This window comes from Schistocerca nitens, chromosome 2, assembly GCF_023898315.1.
Source record: "Schistocerca nitens isolate TAMUIC-IGC-003100 chromosome 2, iqSchNite1.1, whole genome shotgun sequence".
Taxonomy (NCBI): Eukaryota; Metazoa; Arthropoda; class Insecta; order Orthoptera; family Acrididae; genus Schistocerca; species Schistocerca nitens.
The window spans coordinates 11,321,486-11,344,951 of NC_064615.1; the positions used below are offsets into that span (position 1 = coordinate 11,321,486).

Genomic DNA, 23,466 nt, shown 5'->3' on the forward strand with positions numbered 1-23,466 from the left:
TCCCCACATCCACCACTTCTGGCGACTCTCCTCCAACTGCGCAACGCTACGCGCTGTTAACAGCCAACTGCCCAACACAACAATAGTAGATTCCAACAATGCAAACCAGCCACAGACTGCACACAGCAATGTGTGGGTCCACAGCCTCGACGTAATTTTCAAATCCCCAAACCATTTTAAATGTCCACCGTAAGCTGTCAAATTCTTTGTACAGAAGAAATTTATTGCATCATGTATTACATTACATTACTGGTCAATTCCGGCCCGTGGCCATTTTCAATTACAGTTCTTGCTTCGTCACAACATACGCAAACACATTTCGTTTTTTTCCCTTTCTGCTTCTGCTCCGGTCAGTGGATGTGGTATTGGCACTGAGGAGAAACAGTATTGGATCCATCTGGCCATTCACATTTGGGTATTCCATAGTTTCGCAAGACTTATGTTGCGATATTTCAGCGGAAAAGGCGGCTGCACGTTGGTGCAGCATCCTTATGCAGTCCAAAATTATGCTGCCCTTCTAATGCTCCTGTAATCGACGGGCCATTAGACTTATTCTCACCGAGCGAGGTGGCGCAGTGGCTAGCACACTGGACTCGCATTTGGGAGGACGACGGTTCAATCCCGCGTCTGGGCATCCTGATTTAGGTTTTCCGTGATTTTCCTAAATCGCTCCAGGCAAATGCCGGGATGTTTCCTTTGAAAGGGCACTGCCGATGTCCTTGTCCGTCCTTCCCTAATCCTATGAAACCGATGACCTCGCTGTCTGGTCTCCTCCCCCAAACAACCCAACCCAACGCTTTCTTACTCAAGTCACGTGCGGTGTTTTTTTTTCTTATCTGAACCCTCTAATACAGTGCTCTGTTTGTTTTTCAAGTCTTGGATGAAGACGGCATCGCGGCCCAAGCGATGACTTTTTTCTTCGCCGGTTTCGAGACTGTATCCACACTGATGACATTCTGCAGCTACTTGTTGGCCACGCACGAGGACGTGCAGTGGAGGCTACACCGGGAAGTGAAGGACATCGTGGAGGGCAGCGGCGGGCAGCCCAGCTATGAAGACGTCATGGGGTGCCAGTATCTCGACATGGTCATCTCAGGTGAGCAGCGGTGTCCTGTGGACCGAACCAACGATGACGAATTAAGTTATGTGACGTGTCTGTGATAGTACTCATCTCTTCATTTTGCTATAGCGCAGCTGCTTATGCGTGCTTGGAGGAGTAATTCACGAAGCGGAAGAACACATTGCTTATGTTATAAAAGAGATAATGTAACGTTTCTCTCCTCTGTTTATAACCATACCTTTGCTAATTGGACGAAGGAGGTGGGTTGCTTGCAACGACTATACATCGGGTAATAATTATTTTTAATCTTGCAGTAGCACACGATTACTGTCGTTTGTTTTGAGATGTACAGAAATGATCCTCACGTAAGAATTTTTCCAAATTCATCTGAACTACTTAGCTTACGTTCCAAACAATGCACTTGTGAAGCCTTTCTAAAACTGAGTCATATAACTTATTTGCACACAAAATAAATTCCAAAGTTCAAAGAAGGGCAGCACGTTTTATGTTATCGCGAAATATGGAAGAGAGTGTCACTGAAATGATACAGGATTTGGGCAGGATATCATTAAAAGAAACGCGTTTTTCGTTGCGACGGAATCTCCTCACGAAATTCCAATCACCAACTGTCTCCTCTGAATGCGAAAATATTTTGTTGACATCGAACTACATAGGAGAAACGATCACCACGATAAAATAAGGGAAATCAGAGCTCGTACGGAAAGATATAGGTGTTCGCTATTTCCGCGCACTATACGAGATTGGAATAATAGAGAATTTTGAAGGTGGTTCGATGAACCCTCTGCCAGGCACTTAAATGTGATTTGCAGAGTATCCATGTAGATGCAGATGTAGATGACAAAAGAAACTATGCGCCATGAAGAAATTATCCGAATAGGACGGAAATCAGTAGGTGTGACGTACATGTATGGACAAACAAATGATTACAGTTCAGAAAAACTAGATGATTTATTCAGGAGCAAAAACATCACAAATTAAGCAAGTCTGTAACGCGTTGGTTTACCTCCAGCCCCTATGAAAGGAGTTATTTGCTCTTGGAATTGATTGGCACAGTTGTTGGATGCCATCCCGAGGGAAAAATACCCTCAGCTTGGCGCATTAGATCGTCAAAATCACGAGCTGTCTGCACTTATAATGTCCCAAAAGTTCTGAATTGGGCAGAGATGCAGCGACCTTGATGGCCAAAGTAGGGTAGCAGTAGAAGCTTTCGCCGTGTGCGGACCCTCATTATCTTGCTGAAATGTAAGGCCAGGATGACTTGCCATGAGAGGTAACCAAACGGGGCGCAGAATATCGTCGCCATACCGCTGTGCTGCAAGGGTGCGTGGATGACCAGCGCAAGGGTCCTGCTGTGAAGTGAAATGGCAACACAGACTGTCACTCCTGGTCGTCGAGCCGTATGGTGGCTGACAGCCAGGATATACCGTGGACGCTTCTTTGCCGGTCATCGGGCCCTGGAATCTCATTCACTGGAGTGGAATTGTCTTCAATGACGAGTGCCAGCCTGACTGTCGCCCATCACCCGGCCAATAACCAGACGTGATGGTGTGGGATGCCGTCCATTTTTATAGCAGGACACCTTTGGTTTTCATTGCCGGCACCCTTACAATACAGCGGCACGTAGACGGCATTCTACTCCCCGTTCTGTTGCCCTTCATGGCAAGCCATCCTGGGGTTACATTTCAACAAGATAATGCCCTTACGATCATGGTGAGAGTTTCTGCTGCTTGTCTTCGTGGCAGCTAAATCCTGCCTTGCCAAGCAAGGCCACCAGATCTCTGTGCAGTTGAGGACGTTTGGAGCATTACGTACAGGCCTGTCCAACCAGTTTGGGATTTTGATGATCTGACGCGTCAGTTGGACAGAATTTGGCACGATATCCATCAGGAAGACATCTAACATCTTTGCCAATCAGTGCCAAGCCGAATAACTGCTTGCATAAGGGCCAGAGGTGTAGCAACGCGACCGGCCGCTGTGGCCGAGCGGTTCTAGGCGCTTCGGTCTGGAACCGAGTCACCGCTACGGTCGCAGGTTCGAATCCTGCCTCGGGCATGGATGTGTGCGACGTCGTTAGGTTGGTTAGGTTTAAGTGGTTCTAAGTTCTAGGGGACTGATGACCTCAGATGTTAAGTCCCATAGTGCTCAGAGCCATTTGAACTATTTTTGAACCAACGCATTGTTGACTTGCTCAAATTGCGAACCTCTCTCTCTCCTGAATAAACCATCCGGTTTTCCTGAAACTATAGCTGTACATCTACAAAACATTTTCCGATTCCTGTCTTATTAGAATAATTTCCTAGTGGTGCGCCACTTTTTTTTTTGGGGGGGGGGGGGTATGACTCCACCGCTTCAAGGCTTGCCATTGTGAAATACTGTTCTGCTTATTGAAATCATTCCAAAAGACCACTGTCCCAGTAAGTTATTGATAATGGTTGTCTGCCTCCGGTAGCTGAATGGTCAGTGTGACGGATTGTCAATCCTCTGGGCCTGGGTTCGATTCCCGGCTGGGTCGGGGAATTTTCTCCTCCCGGGGACTGGGTGTTGTGCTGTCATTATCATCATTCTATCATCCTCATCGACTGCAGGTCGCCACAGTGTCGTCAAATTGAAAGACCGGCACTCGGTGAACGGTCTTCCCGACGTGGGGCCATAGCCATACGATTGAATAAATAAATTGATAATGGTATTTGCTTGGCTGAATAAGTGAATGTAAACGAAATTTGTAACACCTTCTTCCTGCTTAAACCAGGCGTAATTACGTAGAATCTGATATTTTCAGTATTTTGGTTTATCGTCTCACCTGCTGTCTTTTATTTTGGGTAGCTCTACCTGTAAAGGTAGCTAGCTACATTCTGTCAACGACAGCGACACGTCGTCTGCACTGTTTTACACTGACGAACGAAAATGTATTGACCACTGCCCTCCACGAGACTGACTGCCTCCTGGTGGCAGGTGAAGTTTATAAGCGTAGCAAGGCGAATGGGGAATAATTTTTGCGATAACAAGGGCTGCAAATGGGGAAATGCATTGACGTAATCGACTTTGACGAAGGGCAGGTTGTTGCAACTCGTTGCCTGGGACGAAGGAGCATCTCAAAGTCGGATGAAGTAAGTCTGTTGTTGAAGTGCTTATGTCGTGAGTGTCTGTGGACAGTGGTTGAACTGCGATGAAACTACGAGTAGGCGATAAACTATTGGACGTCCACGCCTCACCACAGAACATGAAGATCGGAGGCTTGGCTGCTCTGTAAAGCAGGATAGGCAACAATGAGCTGCAGATACGGCGACGGAACAGAGAGCTGGTGCAGGCGTGAGTGCTTCGCAGCACGCTGTGCAGCGCACATTGTTGAACACGGGCCTCCGCTGCAGACGATCCCTCCGTGTTACCGTGTTGACCCAACGACTTCGTCAGACACGACTGCAAGAGGCACGGCGTCATCGGGAGTGGACCGTAAATCATTCGAAACATGTCACCTGGCCGCGTGAATCGCGCGTCCTTTACGCCAGGGACCTGTGGTAGTAATCAAAGGCACTATGGTGTTTATAGACCAAAAACATTGTTGTGGACCACCTGCATCCGTTCATTGTTGTTGTTGTTGTGGTCTTCAGTCCTGAGACTGGTTTGATGCAGCTCTCCATGCTACTCTATCCTGTGCAAGCTACTTAATCTCCCAGTACCTACTGCAACCTACATCCTTCTGAATCTGCTTAGTGTATTCATCTCTTGGTCTCCCTCTACGATTTTTACCCTCCACGCTGCCCTCCAATGCTAAATTTGTGATCCCTTGATGCCTCAAAACATCTCCTACCAACCGATCCCTTCTTCTAGTCACGTTGTGCCACAAACTTCTCTTCTCCCCAATCCTATTCAATACCTCCTCATTAGTTACGTGATCTACCCACCTTATCTTCAGCATTCTTCTGTAGCACCACATTTCGAAAGCTTCTATTCTCTTCTTGTCCAAACTGGTTATCGTCCATGTTTCACTTCCATACATGGCTACACTCCATACAAATACTTTCAGAAACGACTTCCTGACACTTAAATCTATACTCGATGTTAACAAATTTCTCTTCTTCAGAAACGATTTCCTTGCCATTGCCAGTCTACATTTTATATCCTCTCTACTTCGACCATCATCAGTTATTTTGCTCCCCAAATAGCAAAACTCCTTTACTACTTTAAGTGTCTCATTTCCTAATCTAATCCCCTCAGCATCACCCGATTTAATTTGACTACATTCCATTATCCTTGTTTTGCTTTTGTTGATGTTCATCTTATATCCTCCTTTCAAGACACTGTCCATTCAGTTCAACTGCTCTTCCAAGTCCTTTGCTGTCTCTGACAGAATTACAATGTCATCGGCGAACCTCAAAGTTTTTACTTCTTCTCCGTGAATTTTAATACCTACTCCGAATTTTTCTTTTGTTTCCTTTACTGCTTGCTCAATATACAGATTGAATAACATCGGGGACAGGCTACAACCCTGTCTCACTCCTTTCCCAACCACTGCTTCCCTTTCATGCCCCTCGACTCTTATAACTGCCATCTGGTTTCTGTACAAATTGTAAATAGCCTTTCGCTCTCTGTATTTTACCCCTGCGACCTTTAGAATGTGAAAGAGAGTATTCCAGTCAACATTGTCAAAAGCTTTCTCTAAGTCTACAAAAGCTAGAAACGTAGGTTTGCCTTTTCTTAATCTTTCTTCTAAGATAAGTCGTAAGGTTAGTATTGCCTCACGTGTTCCAACATTTCTACGGAATCCAAACTGATCTTCCCCGAGGTCGGCTTCTTCCAGTTTTCCCATTCGTCTGTAAAGAATTCGCGTTAGTATTTTGCAGCTGTGACTTATTAAACTGATAGTTCGGTAATTTTCACATCTGTCAACACCTGCTTTCTTTGGGATTGGAATTATTATATTCTTCTTGAAGTCTGAGGGTATTTCGCCTGTCTCATACATCTTGCTCACCAGATGGTAGAGGTTTGTCATGACTGGCTCTCCCAAAGCCATCAGTAGTTCTAATGGAGTGTTGTCTACTCCCGGGGCCTTGTTTCGACTCAGGTCTTTCAGTGCTCTGTCAAACTCTTCACGCAGTATCTTATCTCCCATTTCATCTTCATCTACATCCTCTTCCATTTCCATAATATTGTCCTCAAGTACATCGCCCTTGTATAAACCCTCTATATACTCCTTCAACCTTTCTGCCCTCCCTTCTTTGCTTAGAACTGGGTTGCCATCTGAGCTCTTGATATTCATACAAGTGGTTCTCTTCTCTCCAAAGGTCTCTTTAATTTTCCTGTAGGCAGTATCTATCTTACCCCTAGTGAGACAAGCCTCTACATCCTTACATTTTTCCTCTAGCCATCCCTGCTTAGCCATTTTGCACTTTCTGTCGATCTCATTTTTGGGCGTTTGTATTCCTTTTTGCCTGCTTCATTTACTGCATTTTTATATTTTCTCCTTTCATCAATTAAATTCAATATTTCTTCTGTTACCCAAGGATTTCTACTAGCCCTCGTCTTTTTACCTACTCGATCCTCTGCTGCCTTCACTACTTCATCCCTCAGAGCTACCCATTCTTCTTCTACTGTATTTCTTTCCCCCATTCCTGTCAATTGTTCCCTTATGCTCTCCCTCAAACTCTCTACAACCTCTGGTTCTTTCAGTTTATCCAGGTCCCATCTCCTTAAATTCCCATCTTTTTGCAGTTTCTTCAGTTTCAATCTGCAGTTCATAACCAATAGATTGTGGTCAGAATCCACATCTGCCCCTGGAAATGTCTTACAATTTAAAACCTGGTTCCTAGATCTCTGTCTTACCATTACATAATCTATCTGATACCTTTTAGTATCTCCAGGATTCTTCCAGGTATACAACCTTCTTTTATGATTCTTGAACCAAGTGTTAGCTATGATTAAGTTATGCTCTGTGCAAAATTCTACAAGGCGGCTTCCTCTTTCATTTCTTCCCCCCAATCCATATTCACCTACTATGTTTCCTTCTCTCCCTTTTCCTACTGACGAATTCCAGTCACCCATGACTATTAAATTTTCGTCTCCCTTCACTATCTGAATAATTTCTTTTATCTCGTCATACATTTCATCAATTTCTTCATCATCTGCAGAGCTAGTTGGCATATAAACTTGTACTACTGTAGTAGGCATGGGCTTTGTGTCTATCTTGGCCACAATAATGCGTTCACTATGCTGTTTGTAGTAGCTTACCCGCACTCCTATTTTTTTTATTCATTATTAAACCTACTCCTGCATTACCCCTATTTGATTTTGTATTTATGACCCTGTAATCACCTGACCAAAAGTCTTGTTCCTCCTGCCACCGAACTTCACTAATTCCCACTATATCTAACTTTAACCTATCCATTTCCCTTTTTAAATTTTCTAAGCTACCTGCCCGATTAAGGGATCTGACATTCCACGCTCCGATCCGTAGAACGCCAGTTTTCTTTCTCCTGATAACGACGTCCTCCTGAGTAGTCCCCGCCCGGAGATCCGAATGGGGGACTATTTTACCTCCGGAATATTTTACCAAAGAGGACGCCATCATCATTTAACCATACAGTAAAGCTGCATGTCCCCGGGAAAAATTACGGCTGTAGTTTCCCCTTGCTTTCAGCCGTTCGCAGTACCAGCACAGCAAGGCCGTTTTGGTTAATGTTACAAGGCCAGATCAGTCAATCATCCAGACTGTTGCCCCTGCAACTACTGAAAAGGCTGCTGCCCCTCTTCAGGAACCACACGTTTGTCTGGCCTCTCAACAGATACCCCTCCGTTGTGGTTGCACCTACGGTACGGCCATCTGTATCGCTGAGGCACGCAAGCCTCCCCACCAACGGCAAGGTCCATGGTTCATGGGGGGGATCATCCGTTCGTACCTGACGTCTTTACCGGCGGCGATGGCATCTTCCAGCAGGGTAACTGTCCGTGTCACAGGACCAGGATCATGCTACAGTGATTTGAGGAGCGTGATAATGAACTCACGTTGATATCTTGGCCATCAGATTCGCCTGATCGGAGCCCAATGGAACACATCTGGGATGCCATCGGGCGTTCGTTCCGCAGCCACACCCACCGGCCCTTAACGGACGGGAAATGCATGACCTGTGCGTAGACCAGTAACCTAACAGGCACATGTCTAATTTTAGAGACTCGGAATCGCTACTGCATTGCATTTCAAAGATGGACCAACACTCTATTAAGCAGATGGTTATAATGTTTTCGCTCATCAGGTTAAATCAGCAGCATCCACGTAACTTCCATTCCCCCCCCTCCCTCTCCACCTCTCTCCAATAATAATCGCGCGCAGTGTGGAACATTTTTGCAAACTAGAGGTCATGGCCGTGGGAGAAATAGAAAATAAAAGGTATTCGCAAACCGAAGCCTATCGCCGTCTCGCTTCACTGACGCGTCAGTTAGTATCAGTTTGAAGAATGCCAGAATACATAACGGATATTGAGCAATAATAAGTGTGGCCGCAGCCACTTATCTCAAAAGTATTTCGTAGCTGAATCCCAAATGGCTCTACAATCTTAAGGATGTCATTCAATTCGCGTCACTTTTCTCCAGATGTCACCAATATTTACAACGATTGAATTGTGAATATAGAAAGTACTCGTAAATATCTGAATGTTAACTACTTGAAAGAAAAATGATGGATACATATCTCATAGCAAATATACTATCTTTGTTAAGCGCATTGTAGGTAGTAGGTAACTACACTACTGGCCATTAAAATTACTACACCACGAAGATGACGTGCTACAGACGCGAAATTTAACCGACAAGAAAAAGATGCTGTGATATGTAAATGATCAGCTTTTCAGAGCATTCACACAAGCTTGGCGCCGGTGACGATACCTACAACGTCCTGACATGACAAAAGTTTCCAACCGATTCCTCATACACGAACAGCAGTTGACCGGCGTTGCCTGGTGAAACGTTGTTGTGATGCCTCGTGTAAGGAGGAGAAATGCGTACCATCACGTTTCCTACTTTGATAAAGGTCGAATTCGAGATCCAATCACTGTTAGCAGAATATGGAATCGGTGGGTTCAGGAGGGTAATACGGAACGCCGTGCTGGATCCCAACGGCCTCGTACCACTAGCAGTCGAGAGGACAGGCATCTTATCCGCATGGCTGTAACGGATCGTGCAGCCACGTCTCGATCCATGAGTCAACAGATGGGGACCTTTGGAAGACAACAACCATCTGCTCTAACAGTTCGACGACATTTGCAGCAGCATGGACTATCAGCTCGGAGACCGTGGCTGCGGTTACCCTTGACGCTGTATCACAGAGAGGAGCACCTGCGATGCTGTACCCAACGACGAACTTGGGTGCACGAATGGCAAAACGTCATTTTTTCGGATGATTCCAGGTTCTGTTTACCACATCATGATGGTCGCATCCGTGTTTGGCGACATCGCAGAGAATGCGCATTGGAAGCGTGTATTCGTCGTCGCCTTACTGGCGTATCACCCGGCGTGATGGCATGGGGTGCCATTGGTTACGTCTCGGTCACTTCTTGTTCGCATTGACGGCACTTTGAACAGTGGACGTTACATTTCAGATGCGTTACGACCCGTGGCTCTACCCTTCATTCGATCCCTGCGAAACCCTACATTTCAGCAGAATAATGCACGACAGCATGTTGCAGGTCCTGTACCGCCCTTTCTGGATACAGAAAACGTTCGACGGCTGCCCTGGCCAGCAAACTCTCCAAATCTCTCACCAACTGAAAAGTCTGGTCAATGGTGGCCGAGCAACTGGCTCGTCACAATACGCCAGTCACTATTCTTGAACTGTAGTATCCTGTTGAAGCTGCATGGGCAGCTGTACCTGTACAAGCAATACAAGTTCTGTTTGACTCAATGCCCAGGCGTATCAAGCCCGTTATTGCGGCCAGAGGTGGTTGTTCTGGGTACTGTTTTCTCAGGATCTATGCACCCAAATTGCGTGAAAATGTAATCACATGTCAGCTTTAGTATAATATATTTGTCCAAAGAATACCCGTTTATCACCTGCATTCCTTCTTGGTGTAGCAATTTAAAGGCGAGTAGTGTAGTATGTAAGGTGATTAGCATAAGAAACTTTCCTTTTCTTGGGAGAAATTCAGCTTTCTTCCTTCCACCTATCCTCCTTTCTGAAACTGTTAGGACTGTACTTCCCCTCCCCCCGCCTCCACTCTCTGCAAACTCCGCGCTGCCGGCCTCATCAGAGTGAAAATCGGTGATACTCATAAGTAGGCATGTTTTGAGTAGTTTGGTAGCTCCTGAGTGTATATTTATGAAGATTACTGTTATTTTTGAGCTGTGAAACGTGACTAACAGCGAAGTCTGAGACTGAGGAGACAAAAGTCATGGGATACATCATAAAACCGTGTCGGACCTCCTTTTCCCCAGCATAGTGCAGCGCCAGGACTCAGCATGGATTCGACAAGTCGTTTGTAGTCTCCCCCCCCCCCCCCCCCCCCGGAAATATTAAGCCATGCTGCCTTTATGGCCCTCAATAATTGCGAAAGTGTGCAGGATTTTGTTCAAGAACTGGCCTGTTGATTATGTCTCACAAATGTTCGACGGGATTCATGTCGGGTGACTTGCGTGACGAAATCATTCGCTCGAACTGTGAAAAATGTTCTTGAAACCAACCACAAACAATTGTGGCCCAGTGACGTGACACATTTTCATCCATACAAATCAGATCGTCGTTTGAGAAGATGCAGTCCATGAACGACTACAAATGGTCTCCAAATAGCCTAAAATAATCATTTGCAGTCAATGATCGGTTCAGTTGGACCAGAGGACCCGGTTCATTCTATTTAAGCACTGCCCGCACATTGTGGAGCCACCATCTGCATGCACAGTCTCTTGTTGACAGCTTGGGAGCCTGGCTTCGTGGGATCTGCGCCACACCCGAACCCCACCGTCAACTGTTACCAACCGAAATCGGGACTCATTTGACCAGATCACGGTTTCGCCTATGTTTTTGTCTGCCTAAGTAATCTGCACCAGGAACACACTTGGCGGGAATTCTGGCCGTTGCCGGCCGCGGTGGTCTAGCGGTTCTAGGCGCGCAGTCCGGATCTGCGCGACTGCTACGGTCGCAGGTTCGAATCCTGCCTCGGGCATGGATGTGTGTGATGTCCTTAGGTTAGTTGGGTTTAAGTAGTTCTAAGTTCTAGGGGACTGATGACCTCAGATGTTAAGTCCCATAGTGCTCAGAGCCATTTGAACCATTTTTTTTTCTGGCCGTGCCCATCGGCTAGTCGTGCTCGCTATTGCGTTTATAGACGAACTAATCTGCCACCCAGTACTGGTACCAGGTAAGATGAATTTGTTGTATAAGTGAACGCTAGAGGGCCCAAGACTCAGGGCGACCTGTATTGACAAATCCATGTAGAAAGACGAGCAGCGTCGCCGGAAATGAGTAAATTCCAAAAGCTGGGAATCTGGACGGCTATTACTCGCATGGCCTTTGTGCAGGAGATGCACCAGCAATGGCGGGCTTTCAGACAAACTGAGAGACGGCTTTTTACACCTCTTTGAGAATGTATAATAATTTACAGTCAAGTATTGAAGCAAATCTGAATACATGCGCGATATCATAACAATGAGGCACATCCCGTGACACAATAATATTTCAATATCTTCAAAATTACAGGAGTTAATATCTCACAGTGAATAAATATTTTCACCGTGAACCACCGAATTAAAAACTTTTAAAAGCTTCATTCGATTTCAACAAACGATATCTCAGATGATGGCATTGCACAATAGCTATCCTCCCAGTAGGCCACTCGTCTATATCTATTTTATTTACTGACTTATGACGTCTTTTGTACCAATTGTATTATGAAAATGTTTGCCAGAACATCGTATTCTCCAGAATAACATAGCGTGTGCATACGGTATGAATACCTCACATATGGTATACTTGTGTAGTTATTTAATGAATAAGTTACTATTTTGCCAGTAACTTTATTTAAATGGTGACTGCAAGTGCTATTAAAAACGGTGGTAATTTAAAAATCGTCAGTCGCATATGTTAGCGGACACCACAATTGAAAAGAGAACCACAAGACGCCTTTGTCAAGAACGCATAAAACAACTAAATAATATTTAACCACAATTCGTTGTCATTTAACATGAGTGCACTTGCGGACGAATACTAGCTTATTCATTTATGAATAATCTTTTATTTGTAATTATTGTGAATGATCTGAGTGACCAAATATTTGTAAGATTTCTTTATTTAAATATTGTTGTAATAAATTAGTTAAGTCTGGAAAGTAGTCATGTTGAGTCAAATTATGTCTTTGGAGCTTAAGAACTATGTATTTTTTTGGGTGGGGGGGGGGGGCAGTCTTCAGCCATTGGAAAAGCACTCAGTAGAGGATCACTATGGGAGTCAATTGAAGACTGGCACTTTCCTAGTGAAAAGTTCAAGGGAGCGATTCTGGGCTGTTGGATTTTCGTTCTGGAAGCAGGCAGACCTGCCTATGGTAACGATTGGTACTGATTCCGGGCGGTGAACGGCCGCTACCGTACTTTAGCTTCTGAGAGGACTTTATATTTCGAGAGGTCTGAATGTGATCCAGTGTAGGACTGGAATTTTAACCGCTTGTATTTCGGAACGGAGAATACGCAGAGTATGAGGCACCATTCCTTGTATCGCGGTTGTCAATTTGCGATTCATCATGTTGAACACTGAACTATTGTGAGATGGTGAATATTTTGTGTGTCGTGACCAGGAAATGGACTTAGGTTTCCCGTTACCTTTGCTTATAATTTAGTTTGGGGATTTTGCTACCATTCTTGTAACGCTGTCAATGTAATTTTACTTAATTTATTCTATCTGTATTTTAACTGAATATCTTGGAACCACTTCCTTGTTATTTGAGATGTCCTTTCTTGTGTAAAGATTATTAAAGATAATTCTCTGTTGTCTACATCAACTACAGATACTAGAATAGAACCCATTTTTGTTAAGTTATTCATTTAACTTCTATCATACATTTCTAAGTATTTTATTAAATCGAAATTCTAACCAGTGGACAGACTACTTAATTGCGGGATCACAGCTCCACATTATAATTTGCATCTTGTTAGCTATGGGGCATGAAAGCAGACGTGCGCGGCTCGAATCTATGACTTCATCGAGCTGTTTTTATTTATGGATTCTTCCGTTACTTCTTGGTAGAACAATTCCATATTTTAGGTTGAATAACAAGTTCACTGTTTTTGTTCTATTAATTTTTGTTGATATCAAACTAATTTCAACTTGTCAGGCCATCTTCAGGTAATAATTGTTGTTTCCTAAAGATGGCCTAATATGCCGAAAGCTGATTTGAAATAAACCAAAATCAGTAAAACAAAAATTGAGCTATTCTTTTTCAAATAGAGCCTTGCTTAGCTCAAGTTGTGACGGTACGTCACATAAATGGACATTTGGAGAAAGGGAAAAGAGGTTTTTGTTATGAGACGTGTGAATTATAAATTATTTCACGACTGTGCACGTGTACGCGATGTATAACAAATAGTAAAGAACGTGAGTTATTATTATTATCAAAACACAAATATCGATGTAATTAACAAAACAAAGGTTTGTGGTATAATCTCTGTGTAACATAGGCCATGAAGATCAGAGACAATGCTTTGATTGAACAAGCTCCTGTTTTTTGTTTCATCTAGAGGTAGGCCGCCATTGTAGCGCTGGGTAATATTTAGTGTAAGTTTGGTTGTAATTTAGTAAAATGTACTTATAATTGTTATTAGAAAGTGTGTATTATTGACTTATTTGTCACCTCTTATGATCGCAACCATTAATTATAATTAACAAAATTTTTACAGAACTTCATAATGCAGGGAGCTCATCTCCCCTAGCAGGATTTAGTCGGCCATTACGCTGACTGTATTGTTTAATTACAATTTCATGCATAATATTAAATGTAAATGGAGAGACTTCTCAGTTTTGATCTTTCATTAATTTCAAAGTAAAAAAGCATAGTAATAAATTTCATTTTCTAAAATCCACAGCACTGAATGGGTTCAGTATGTTTCATTTTGGCCGCCTAACGGCAGATGAGATTCTCCTCAGTTTTGCCTTGCAAATAACGAACAAGAAATATTTAAAATAATTACATTCCGCAATATCTCAGTTAATCTTTGTGTAGTTTGGTACATAAATAACCAGTAGCCCCTGAGACCCATGTTAATAATTACAGTTTGCGTAAGAATACGTATATTTTCTTTTCTAAATAGCAGTGCTCACGCATACTATTTATTAGAAGGCGGTGAGTCGCGCATTGTGTTTAAAAAATGTTATAGTGTACGTACTTCTGGGCAACCGATGTCCGTACTAGTGTTATTGCGGTATAAGTTAATTAAAAGTCTCATCTAGCCCACAATATATAAAGTACGCCAACCAAAATCATAAAAAATAAAAATATATAATTATCCCGTGATAAGTGGGCCCCACGCACATACAAACACATATACACTTATACCTAAAGCACGAGTAACAACAGGTAAAGAAGCTCCTGGTTTGCTCGTAAAGACTCAGCTCCTGGGAGACGGGGCCTGTTCTCCAGCCCGGTATTCCTGTTATCCAACCAAACGGATGATGATGTGGGCCGCCATGGTGTTTTCAAGGGCGAAGTGTACTGAGTTCCTTGTCGTCCATGTTGTATATTAACAACCCCTTGCGGACAATATTAATCGTAACGTCAGACTTTTCGTAGATGATGTAGTTGTTTGCAACGAAGTACAGTCTAAACGAAACTGCACAAATATTCAGTCAGATCTCGATAAGATTTCAAAGTGCTACACTAAGTGGGGGCACAAAATGGAAAGATCACATAGGCCCAGTCGTGGGCAAAGCACGTAGTAGACTTTGATTTATTTTTAGAATACAAGGGAAATGCAACCAGTCTGCAAAGGAAACTGAATTGGTTACAAATGACTTGTGCGATCTGTCCTACAATATTGTTCAGTTGTATGGGATCCTGCCAAATAGGACTAGAAGGGCGTAATGAACGTATGCAGAGAAAGGCAGCACGAACTGTCACATTCTTGAAGATAGACATAACATATCCCGAGAAAACCGACTAGCAAAGTTTCAAGGACTGCCTATAAATGATGTCTCTAGGAATATACTTCAGCCACCTAAGTATCGCTCCTATAGTGATCGTGAGGACAAGATTAATCACAGCACACACAGAGCCATTTAAATAATCGTTCTTCCCAAGCTCCATACGTGACTCGAAAGGGAAAAAGGCCCGATAACTGCTACAGTGGGAAGTACCCTCTGCCGTGCACTTCACAGCGGTTCGCAGAGTATAGATGCGAATGTAAGCTGTTTGTGGCACTCAGTTGTGATGTAGTGGTAGTGGCAACACTAACCCTGTCTCACGGGATAAGCGAACGTGGCCACCCTTATTTAGACTGATTGTATATTAACATTAGTGCAGTGAATTACTCCGCGTCCACTAATAATTGGTTCCGAGAAAGTCTGCGGAACAGTAACAGTACGTCGCGTTATTTGTCTCGCGTCGCGCTCATTGTTGTGGTTCTGGCTGCGGCGCCCTACGCTACGTAACAACTGATGTAAGGACGAGAAGGGACGCCCCAAAGACATATTACCTCATTACTCGTTTCTGCACTGCTCAAACATTTTTACTGCTCAGTGCATTTCTTCTAATTCGCTCCTACTTTGGCTTCAGCATCCTTCTTTTGTTCACAGAGACGCTGAGAATGCACTCTCCAGGGGCTGTGCTGGACCGCCAATGCACACGCCCGTACGTGCTTCCAGCCACAGAGACTTGCCCAGGAGTCGAACTGCGACCTGGAGATGGCATCTGGGTGCCCGTCCACGGCATCCACCGCGACCCCAAGTACTTTCCGAAGCCAGATCGCTTCGACCCGGAACGATTCAGCCCGAAGAACAAGCACCTCATCAAACCATTCACCTACTTCCCATTTGGATCCGGACCTCGCAGCTGCATTGGTCAGTGCTGTGAGCAGTGAATCCAACGAAAACTCTAAGATTATTCCCAGCTGAGAATCCCACTGAGAATCTACGATAAATGCCCTCATAGATTCCAGACATCTTTTACATCATGATACATCCCTCTCTTTTTCTTTTACGGGAATCGTTAGCTAATTAGGAAGATTAATTCAAATCTGCAACAGTACTTTATTGGAGTATACGGCCATTGCCTGTCTCTGCTATAAACTTCTTATTTGTATCCAGTCTATGTAGGTACCATTTTTATGCTACGGTCTGATTGTTTTTCATCTTCTAGTATCGCTGGCTGTAGCCCTTGTGCCCGTATCATGATGCCATCTTCTAAACTTGTGGCAGAAGCTTTTGTATGCGAATTTTTCCCCACTTTTACGCCGTCGCTCTTCTTGACTGTCAGTGTACGTTCACCACTGTTGTGTCATATTTCTCTTGTCATCCAAAATAACCCAGTTTTGTTACTCCGATTTTGTAAAATTACGTTCTTAGTGTGTAGCATATTTCTTATTATAGAGCTATCACTGTAACGACAGTTGCTTTTGTGATTTTATGTGTTGTATTTATCGACTGATATTTTTTAATCTTGCATGGTTAGGGTCATCAGGCCCCCTCACGTACCAATCCAGGCGTCGACACATTTTACATTAATGTCAGGTTCAATGAAATTCAAGAACAGCCGTGTAACTTCAGATGTTACTTTATTTTGAAGGCTGTCAGTTTCAGCATTTCACTGTGCCATCCTCGCCCCATATGCATCTATCTAAATAAACGATGCGCGGGGGGCCTAAGATGGTATAGTGAAAAGCTGATATGGTAGCCTTCAAAATAAAATAAAATAACATCTTAAGTTACACGGCTGTTGGTGAAGTTCATTGACACTGACAGTAAGTTAAGCAGCCAATGCCCCCTGTCCATGATGGAGCAACAGACATTTTACATTATGTACATTATGAAACATATGTGATAAGTTACCTTACATTTAACATGGGATACAGCAATTAGAAATAAATATAACGTGAATAGTGGAAACTATGTTAGCTATGGTAGAAAAAAAGATAGTTTATATTAGTTCACGAATAATACGAGGGCTATTCGGAAAGTAAGGAAGGATACGTCGCGAAATGGAAACCACAGTGAAACTGTTTTACTTGTTTGCAACAGTTAGCTACAACTTCCACCCACTTATCTCCATAGTCGCCGATCCGACTTAGGCGGTTGTCGTAGCATTGTGCCAACTTTCCAATACCCTAGTTATAGAAGGCAGCCGTCACTGCTTTCCGCCAATTCTCTATGCTGGCGTACAGCTCGTTGTCTGTGCCAAAATGTTATCTTCTTAGCCAACGGGTCATGTGAACAGAGATGAAATTCAGAGGGAGACAATTGCAGGCCGTATTTTGAGTAAACAAACATTTCCAATTGAAAACGATGTCGGAGCATCTTCATTGCCCGTGCAGAATGCGATTGAGAACTGTCTTGCAGAAAAAAACGCAAGACAGTTATGTAAAGTTGGCTGCATAGCTTTAGGCGAAATTTCTCACCAGGCCCTCGTACTTGGCGGGAGGCACTATTGTTCTAGGCATGTTCACGTGCTCCCTGTGTGCTCAGAACTAAAAAGAACGACGTAACGCGATCGACGGGCATACTAGGGACACTGTCCAACATTCATCGGATTTTCACTGTGGTTTCCATTTCGCGACCGATCGTTCCTTACTTTCTGGATAACCCTCGCAGAACAAAAGTGATAAATGCGGATAGGTGCATTTCAACTAAGAACACTGACAAAAATAGACGCGAGGGAAAAGAGAGGAGAGGAGAAGGAACGTGACAAAACACAGGTAATGAAGTGAGGAAGGAAAGAGGCGTAAATTATGAAGAAAACAAAGGTAAAAAAGAGTAAATGGGAGATGGGAATATTTTCTTTACTGTTTGATAGAGAGAAACTGTCCACATACACTTCCCGACAAAAAAAGTGAAGCATGTAGGAGATTAGGAGGAAGCGAAATTAAACTTCACGGGTTGAGAGAGTGTGTAGTGTTATTTCAGTGATTACAAAATCGATTCGCATTTACAAAGTACTTGGCAGTATGTATCCAGTTATTAGTACGACATTGCACCCCATCTAGCTTTGAGGCACCTTCTGATACGTTTGAGATGGGTACATAAAGCCTTTGTATCATCTTTTGAGGCAAGCTCACGTACGAATGTTGTAAATGATCCTTGATATCCAGGATACAGCATGACTGTCACATACCGTTGTGGCATCAGAGTTCCCTCAATGGCTATCAACCGTGACCTGAAGCCATACACGTTGGCTGTCCACACCGTGACGCCACGGGTAACACTCTGTGCCTCTCTGAACCATTGGAAGAGGGACCACTGCACAGGTCACCATACTCGCCGACGTTGGTGACCTGGGGTAGTGCAGAACAGAGATTCGTCGCTGAACACAGTGCGACGTCATTCATCAGTTGCCCATGCTTCCTGATGACGGCTCAACTCTTAAGGCAGCCGTTGGTGTTGTGGTGTTAGCAGCAGCCTATGCATGAGTCCCGCTGGTGCTCGTTTCCGACCAATGGTCTGGGAAGACATAGAATGTCCCAGGGCGTCCATTGTTCTAGGACGACAGTGCAACTGTGAGGGGAATACGAAGTGCCTGGTGCAGGATACGGTGATCCTACCTTGCGACGGTCAACCGTGGTCGACTGGAACCTTCACGACGAGTATGCGTGACCTCACGTTCCCATGCAGTCTGCTGTCGGACGCGTTCCAATAATTTGGATATCACACGATTCGACAAGCCGGCCAAACGGCGACCCACAATGTGTCCCCTTTCATTCAGGTGCTGATATCACGTTCTGGGCCGGCCGCGGTGGCCGTGCGGTTCTAGGCACTTCAGTCCGGAACCGCGTGACTGCTACGGTCGCAGGTTCGAATCCTGCCTCGAGCATGGATGTGTGTGATGTCCTTAGGTTAGTTAGGTTTAAGTAGTTCTAAGTTCTAGGGGACTGATGACCTCAGATGTTGAGTCCCATAGTGCTCAGAGCCATTGGAACCATTTTGAACACGTTCTGAGACGAGTATGCGGCCTCCGTGTCCTGCACAGTGGCCAGTCAGCGCCGGACTGCTCACACCTCTTACGTATTCCACCTAACCTGTTCAAATGGCTCTGAGCACTATGGGACTCAGCATCTGAGGTCATCAGTCACCTAGGCTGTATCACGGTATAATTATATATGTGTTTGTTTGGGTGGGTGCACTTAATCACGGGATAATTATATATTTTTATTTTTATAATTATATATTTTATGATTTTGGTTGGGGTGGCTTTAAATATCGTGGGCTAGCATGAGACTTTTAATTAACTTATACCGCGATAGCACTCGTACGGACATCGGCTGCCCCGAATATTTTTTAAACACAACGCGCGACTCACCGCCTTCTAATAAATAGTTTGCGTGAGCGCTGCTATTTAGAAAAGAAAATAAGCGTATTCTTACATAAACTGTAATTATTAACATCGGTCTCAGGAGCTACTGGTTATTTATGAACCAAATGTCACAAAGATAAACTGAGATATTGCGGGGCTTTTTGAATATACTGATTTTCAATATTTCTTGTTCATTATTTGCAAGACAAAACTGGAGAGAATCTCATCTGCCGTTAGGCGGCCAAAATGAAACATACTGAACTCATTCAATGCTGTAGATTTTAGTAAATGCAGTTTATTACTACGCTTTTTTACTTTGAATTAATGAAAGATCAAAACTGAGAAGTCTTTCGCATTTACATTTAATATTGTGATACGAAATTTTAATTAAATGATACAGTCAGCGTAATGGCCGACTAAATCCTGCTAGGGGAGATGAGTTCCCTGGACTACGAAGTTCTGTAAAAATTTTGTTAGTTATAATTAATGGTTGCGATCATAAGAGGTGACAAATAAGTCAATAATACACATTTTCTAATAACAATAATAAGTATATTTTACTAAATTACAACCAAAATTTCATCAAATATTATCCAGCGCTACAATGGCGGCCTACCTCTAGACGAAACAAAAACAGGAGAGTTTTTCAATCAAAGCATTGTCTCTGATCTTCATGGCCTATATTACACAGAGATTATACAAAAAACTGTGTTTTGTTAATTACATCGATATTTGCGTTTTTATAATGATAATTTACAATCCTTAACTATTTCTTATACATCGCGCAGACGTACTTATTTAGATAATTTAGGGTTCACACATCTCATAAAAAAACTTCTTCTCCCTTTCTCCAATTGTCTATTTATGTGACGTACCGTCACACCTAGTAACAATGCTTAACACGAACAACACTAATGCATTCTGGTGGCCGTTATACCTGCCACAGAGAATTGCAACGATAATCATTTGGATAACAATCGATAGTGTACGAAGTTACGTTGCCATCCGACCATGTCCTACGGCTGCTTCACTTCTTCGTCCGGGAGTATTTGTTAATTTTTAGGGGAAATGTTACGAGGGTGAGAAAAGGAAGAACTTCAGCTTTTCCTGGAATGCAGTAGGGCATTTAACCGAGCGCAGAGTGCTGGGTAGTCTTTTCAAGAGTCGAACAGCATCAATGGAGAAGCCGATTCCGAACTGTTTTGTATGATGGAAGTCGTAACACTTTTCCTCCTCTCTCTGTATTTGAAATGTTCACTTAGCGTTCACAAATTTAATCAAGGCTATTGGAATTTAATCGAAACTGAACTGAACTCCTCCTGAACAGGCCATGAAGGCCCAACGGTACCGACCGACCGCCGTCTCATCCTTAGCCCATGGGCGTCACTAGATGCGGATATGGAGGGGCATGTGGTCAGCACACCGCTCTCCCGGTCGTATGTCAGTTTCCGAGACCGGAGCCGCTACTTCTCAATCAAGTAGCTCCTCGGTTTTCCTCACAAGGGCTGAGTGTGCCCCGTTTGCGAACAGCGCTCGGCAGACCGGATGGTCACCCGTCCAAGTACTAGCCCAACCCGACAACGCTTAACTTCGGTGATCTGACGGGAACCGGTGTTACCACTTCAACAATGCCGTTGGCTAGGAATGTAATTAGTTGTGGGCAAAGCAGTTATGTAGGGCAGATGAATAAGGCAAGGTTGAGAGTTGTGAAAGTGTGGGCTGTTACCAACCCTATATCTCCACTCCGATACCTTGGAATTGTTTATAGAACTTTTCACTGAATGTTAGTAGACAAGCCGGCCGGGGTGGCCGAGCGGTTCTAGGCGCTACAGTCTGGAACCGCGCGACCGCTACGGTCGCAGGTTCGAATCCTGTCTCGGGCATGGATGTGTGTGATGTCCTTAGGTTAGTTAGGTTTAAGTAGTTCTAAGTTCTAGGAGACTGATGACCTCAGAATTTAAGTCCCATAGTGCTCAGAGCCATTTGAACTATTTTTTTTTTAAGTAGACAATGTAATTTCCGTGGTAACAGATAGTGATTAATAAGAAATGTTTGCAATTATAGCCACTGCGTATTACAGAACAAATTCAGACTCACAGTACTTCAGTTCGCAGTTGCACTCATCACTGTCTTTAAAATGCTACAGTTTCATTCAGTCTGAAATATTTTTCATCGAATTTATCGAATCTTAAAAACTGTGTCAGACAAACACCATTTTTCAATATTCGCGTGCGATTACTGATATTAAACACTTGATCTACTGATCTTGCGATACAACCTCTTTCAAAAATTACATTGATTCCTCCGTATTCTTTGATTGTTTCACTTGTTTTTACCGCCCTTCCACTTACCTCATTTCAGCAGTATAGGAAAATATAGATTGGTACTTGCGGTAAAGATGACACAGTTAAGTTGCAGACAGGCACAACGAAAAGCCTCTCACAAATTGATTTTCGGCCAAAGCTTTCTTCAGAAAAGGAAAACACACATACATTCACTCACACGAGCGAGCGCCTCACGCACACATGACCGGCATCTCCGACTCCCACTGTTTCGCTATTTATCTCACTTTTAATTTTAACAATAATGGAAATAGCTTTGTTTCTATATCCTACAGTGCCACTCTTCCGTCCTCTACCCTCGGCTCGTATTTCCTGCTTCACTCATCCGACTTGCAAAAAATGCGCGCTCTTCATGGAAAACTTCTATTGTCGAGACGACAATGCACACCGGATATCCGCCTCCTGAACAACTTGACGCAGGGCGATATGGTACACTTACACTACACTCAGCAGTCGGCTACACGGGTAGCAGAGGCAGTGTGGCGTGGACTGGGCGGTTTTTTTTTGGTTAGATGGCCTCGCGCAAGTACAGAAAGGGCAACAGCCTCAAAGGGTGCGGGGCAAAGTCAGGACATGCAGGGACCAAGCAGCAATCGGTATTGTAATTGTAAACTGTCGAAGCTGCGTTGGTAAAGTACCGGAAATTCAAGCGCTGATAGAAAGCACCGAAGCTGAAATCGTTATAGGTACGGAAAGCTGGCTGAAGCCAGAGATAAATTCTGCCGAAATTTTTACAAAGGCACAGACGGTGTTGTGAAAGGATAGATTGCATGCAACCGGTGGTGGCGTGTTTGTCGCTGTTAGTAGTAGTTTATCCTGTAGTGAAGTAGAAGTGGATGTTTCCTGTGAATTATTATGGGTGGAGGTTACACTCAACAACCGAGCTGGGTTAATAATTGGCTCCTTTTACCGACCTCCCGACTCAGCAGCATTAGTGGCAGAACAACTGAGAGAAAATTTGGAATACATTTCACATAAATTTTCTCAGCATGTTATAGTCTTAGGTGGAGATTTCAATTTACCAGATATAGACTGGGACACTCAGATGTTTAGGACGGGTGGTAGGGACAGAGCATCGAGTGACATTATACTGAGTGCACTATCCGAAAATTACCTCGAGCAATTAAACAGAGAACCGACTCGTGGAGATAACATCTTGGACCTACTGATAACAAACAGACCCGAACTTTTCGACTCTGTAACCGCAGAACAGGGAATCAGTGATCACGAGGCCGTTGCAGCATCCCTGTACAGGATGGCGGGTATGGGCAGGCGGTGGGCGTTGCGGAATAATAGGGTAATTTTTAGACAAAGGCCATTTATTGGCTAAAGCATGATGAAAAGGGGCTACATAGGCCTAGGGAGGTGAGGGTGAGCCAGAACTTATAATGTGGCGAACATTGTTCGCGAAGCTACCGAAAGTTGTTGTCTGCCATAACTAAGTCCACAGTGCCGCAGCACCGGGAGAAGCGGGAGATGTTAAGTGCTACAGGGCGCGCATCCGACTCGCGGGTGAGCAAGAATACAAGAGAGCGGGCCCGGCGACGGGCGGCCGGGTATATTCGACGCACCACGCGGC

General features: G+C 43.9%; 1 protein-coding gene across 1 annotated transcript in view; it reads left to right on the forward strand.

Moving 5' to 3' along the window:
- The window catches only part of LOC126234240 (cytochrome P450 9e2-like), an 82,249-nt gene that overhangs the window by 44,593 nt on the left and 14,190 nt on the right, over positions 1-23,466 (forward strand). Inside the window, exons 6-7 of the mRNA XM_049942931.1 lie at positions 875-1,096; positions 15,840-16,103. Coding sequence (XP_049798888.1) covers positions 875-1,096; positions 15,840-16,103 — 486 coding nt within the window. The remainder of the gene's footprint in view (positions 1-874; positions 1,097-15,839; positions 16,104-23,466) is intronic.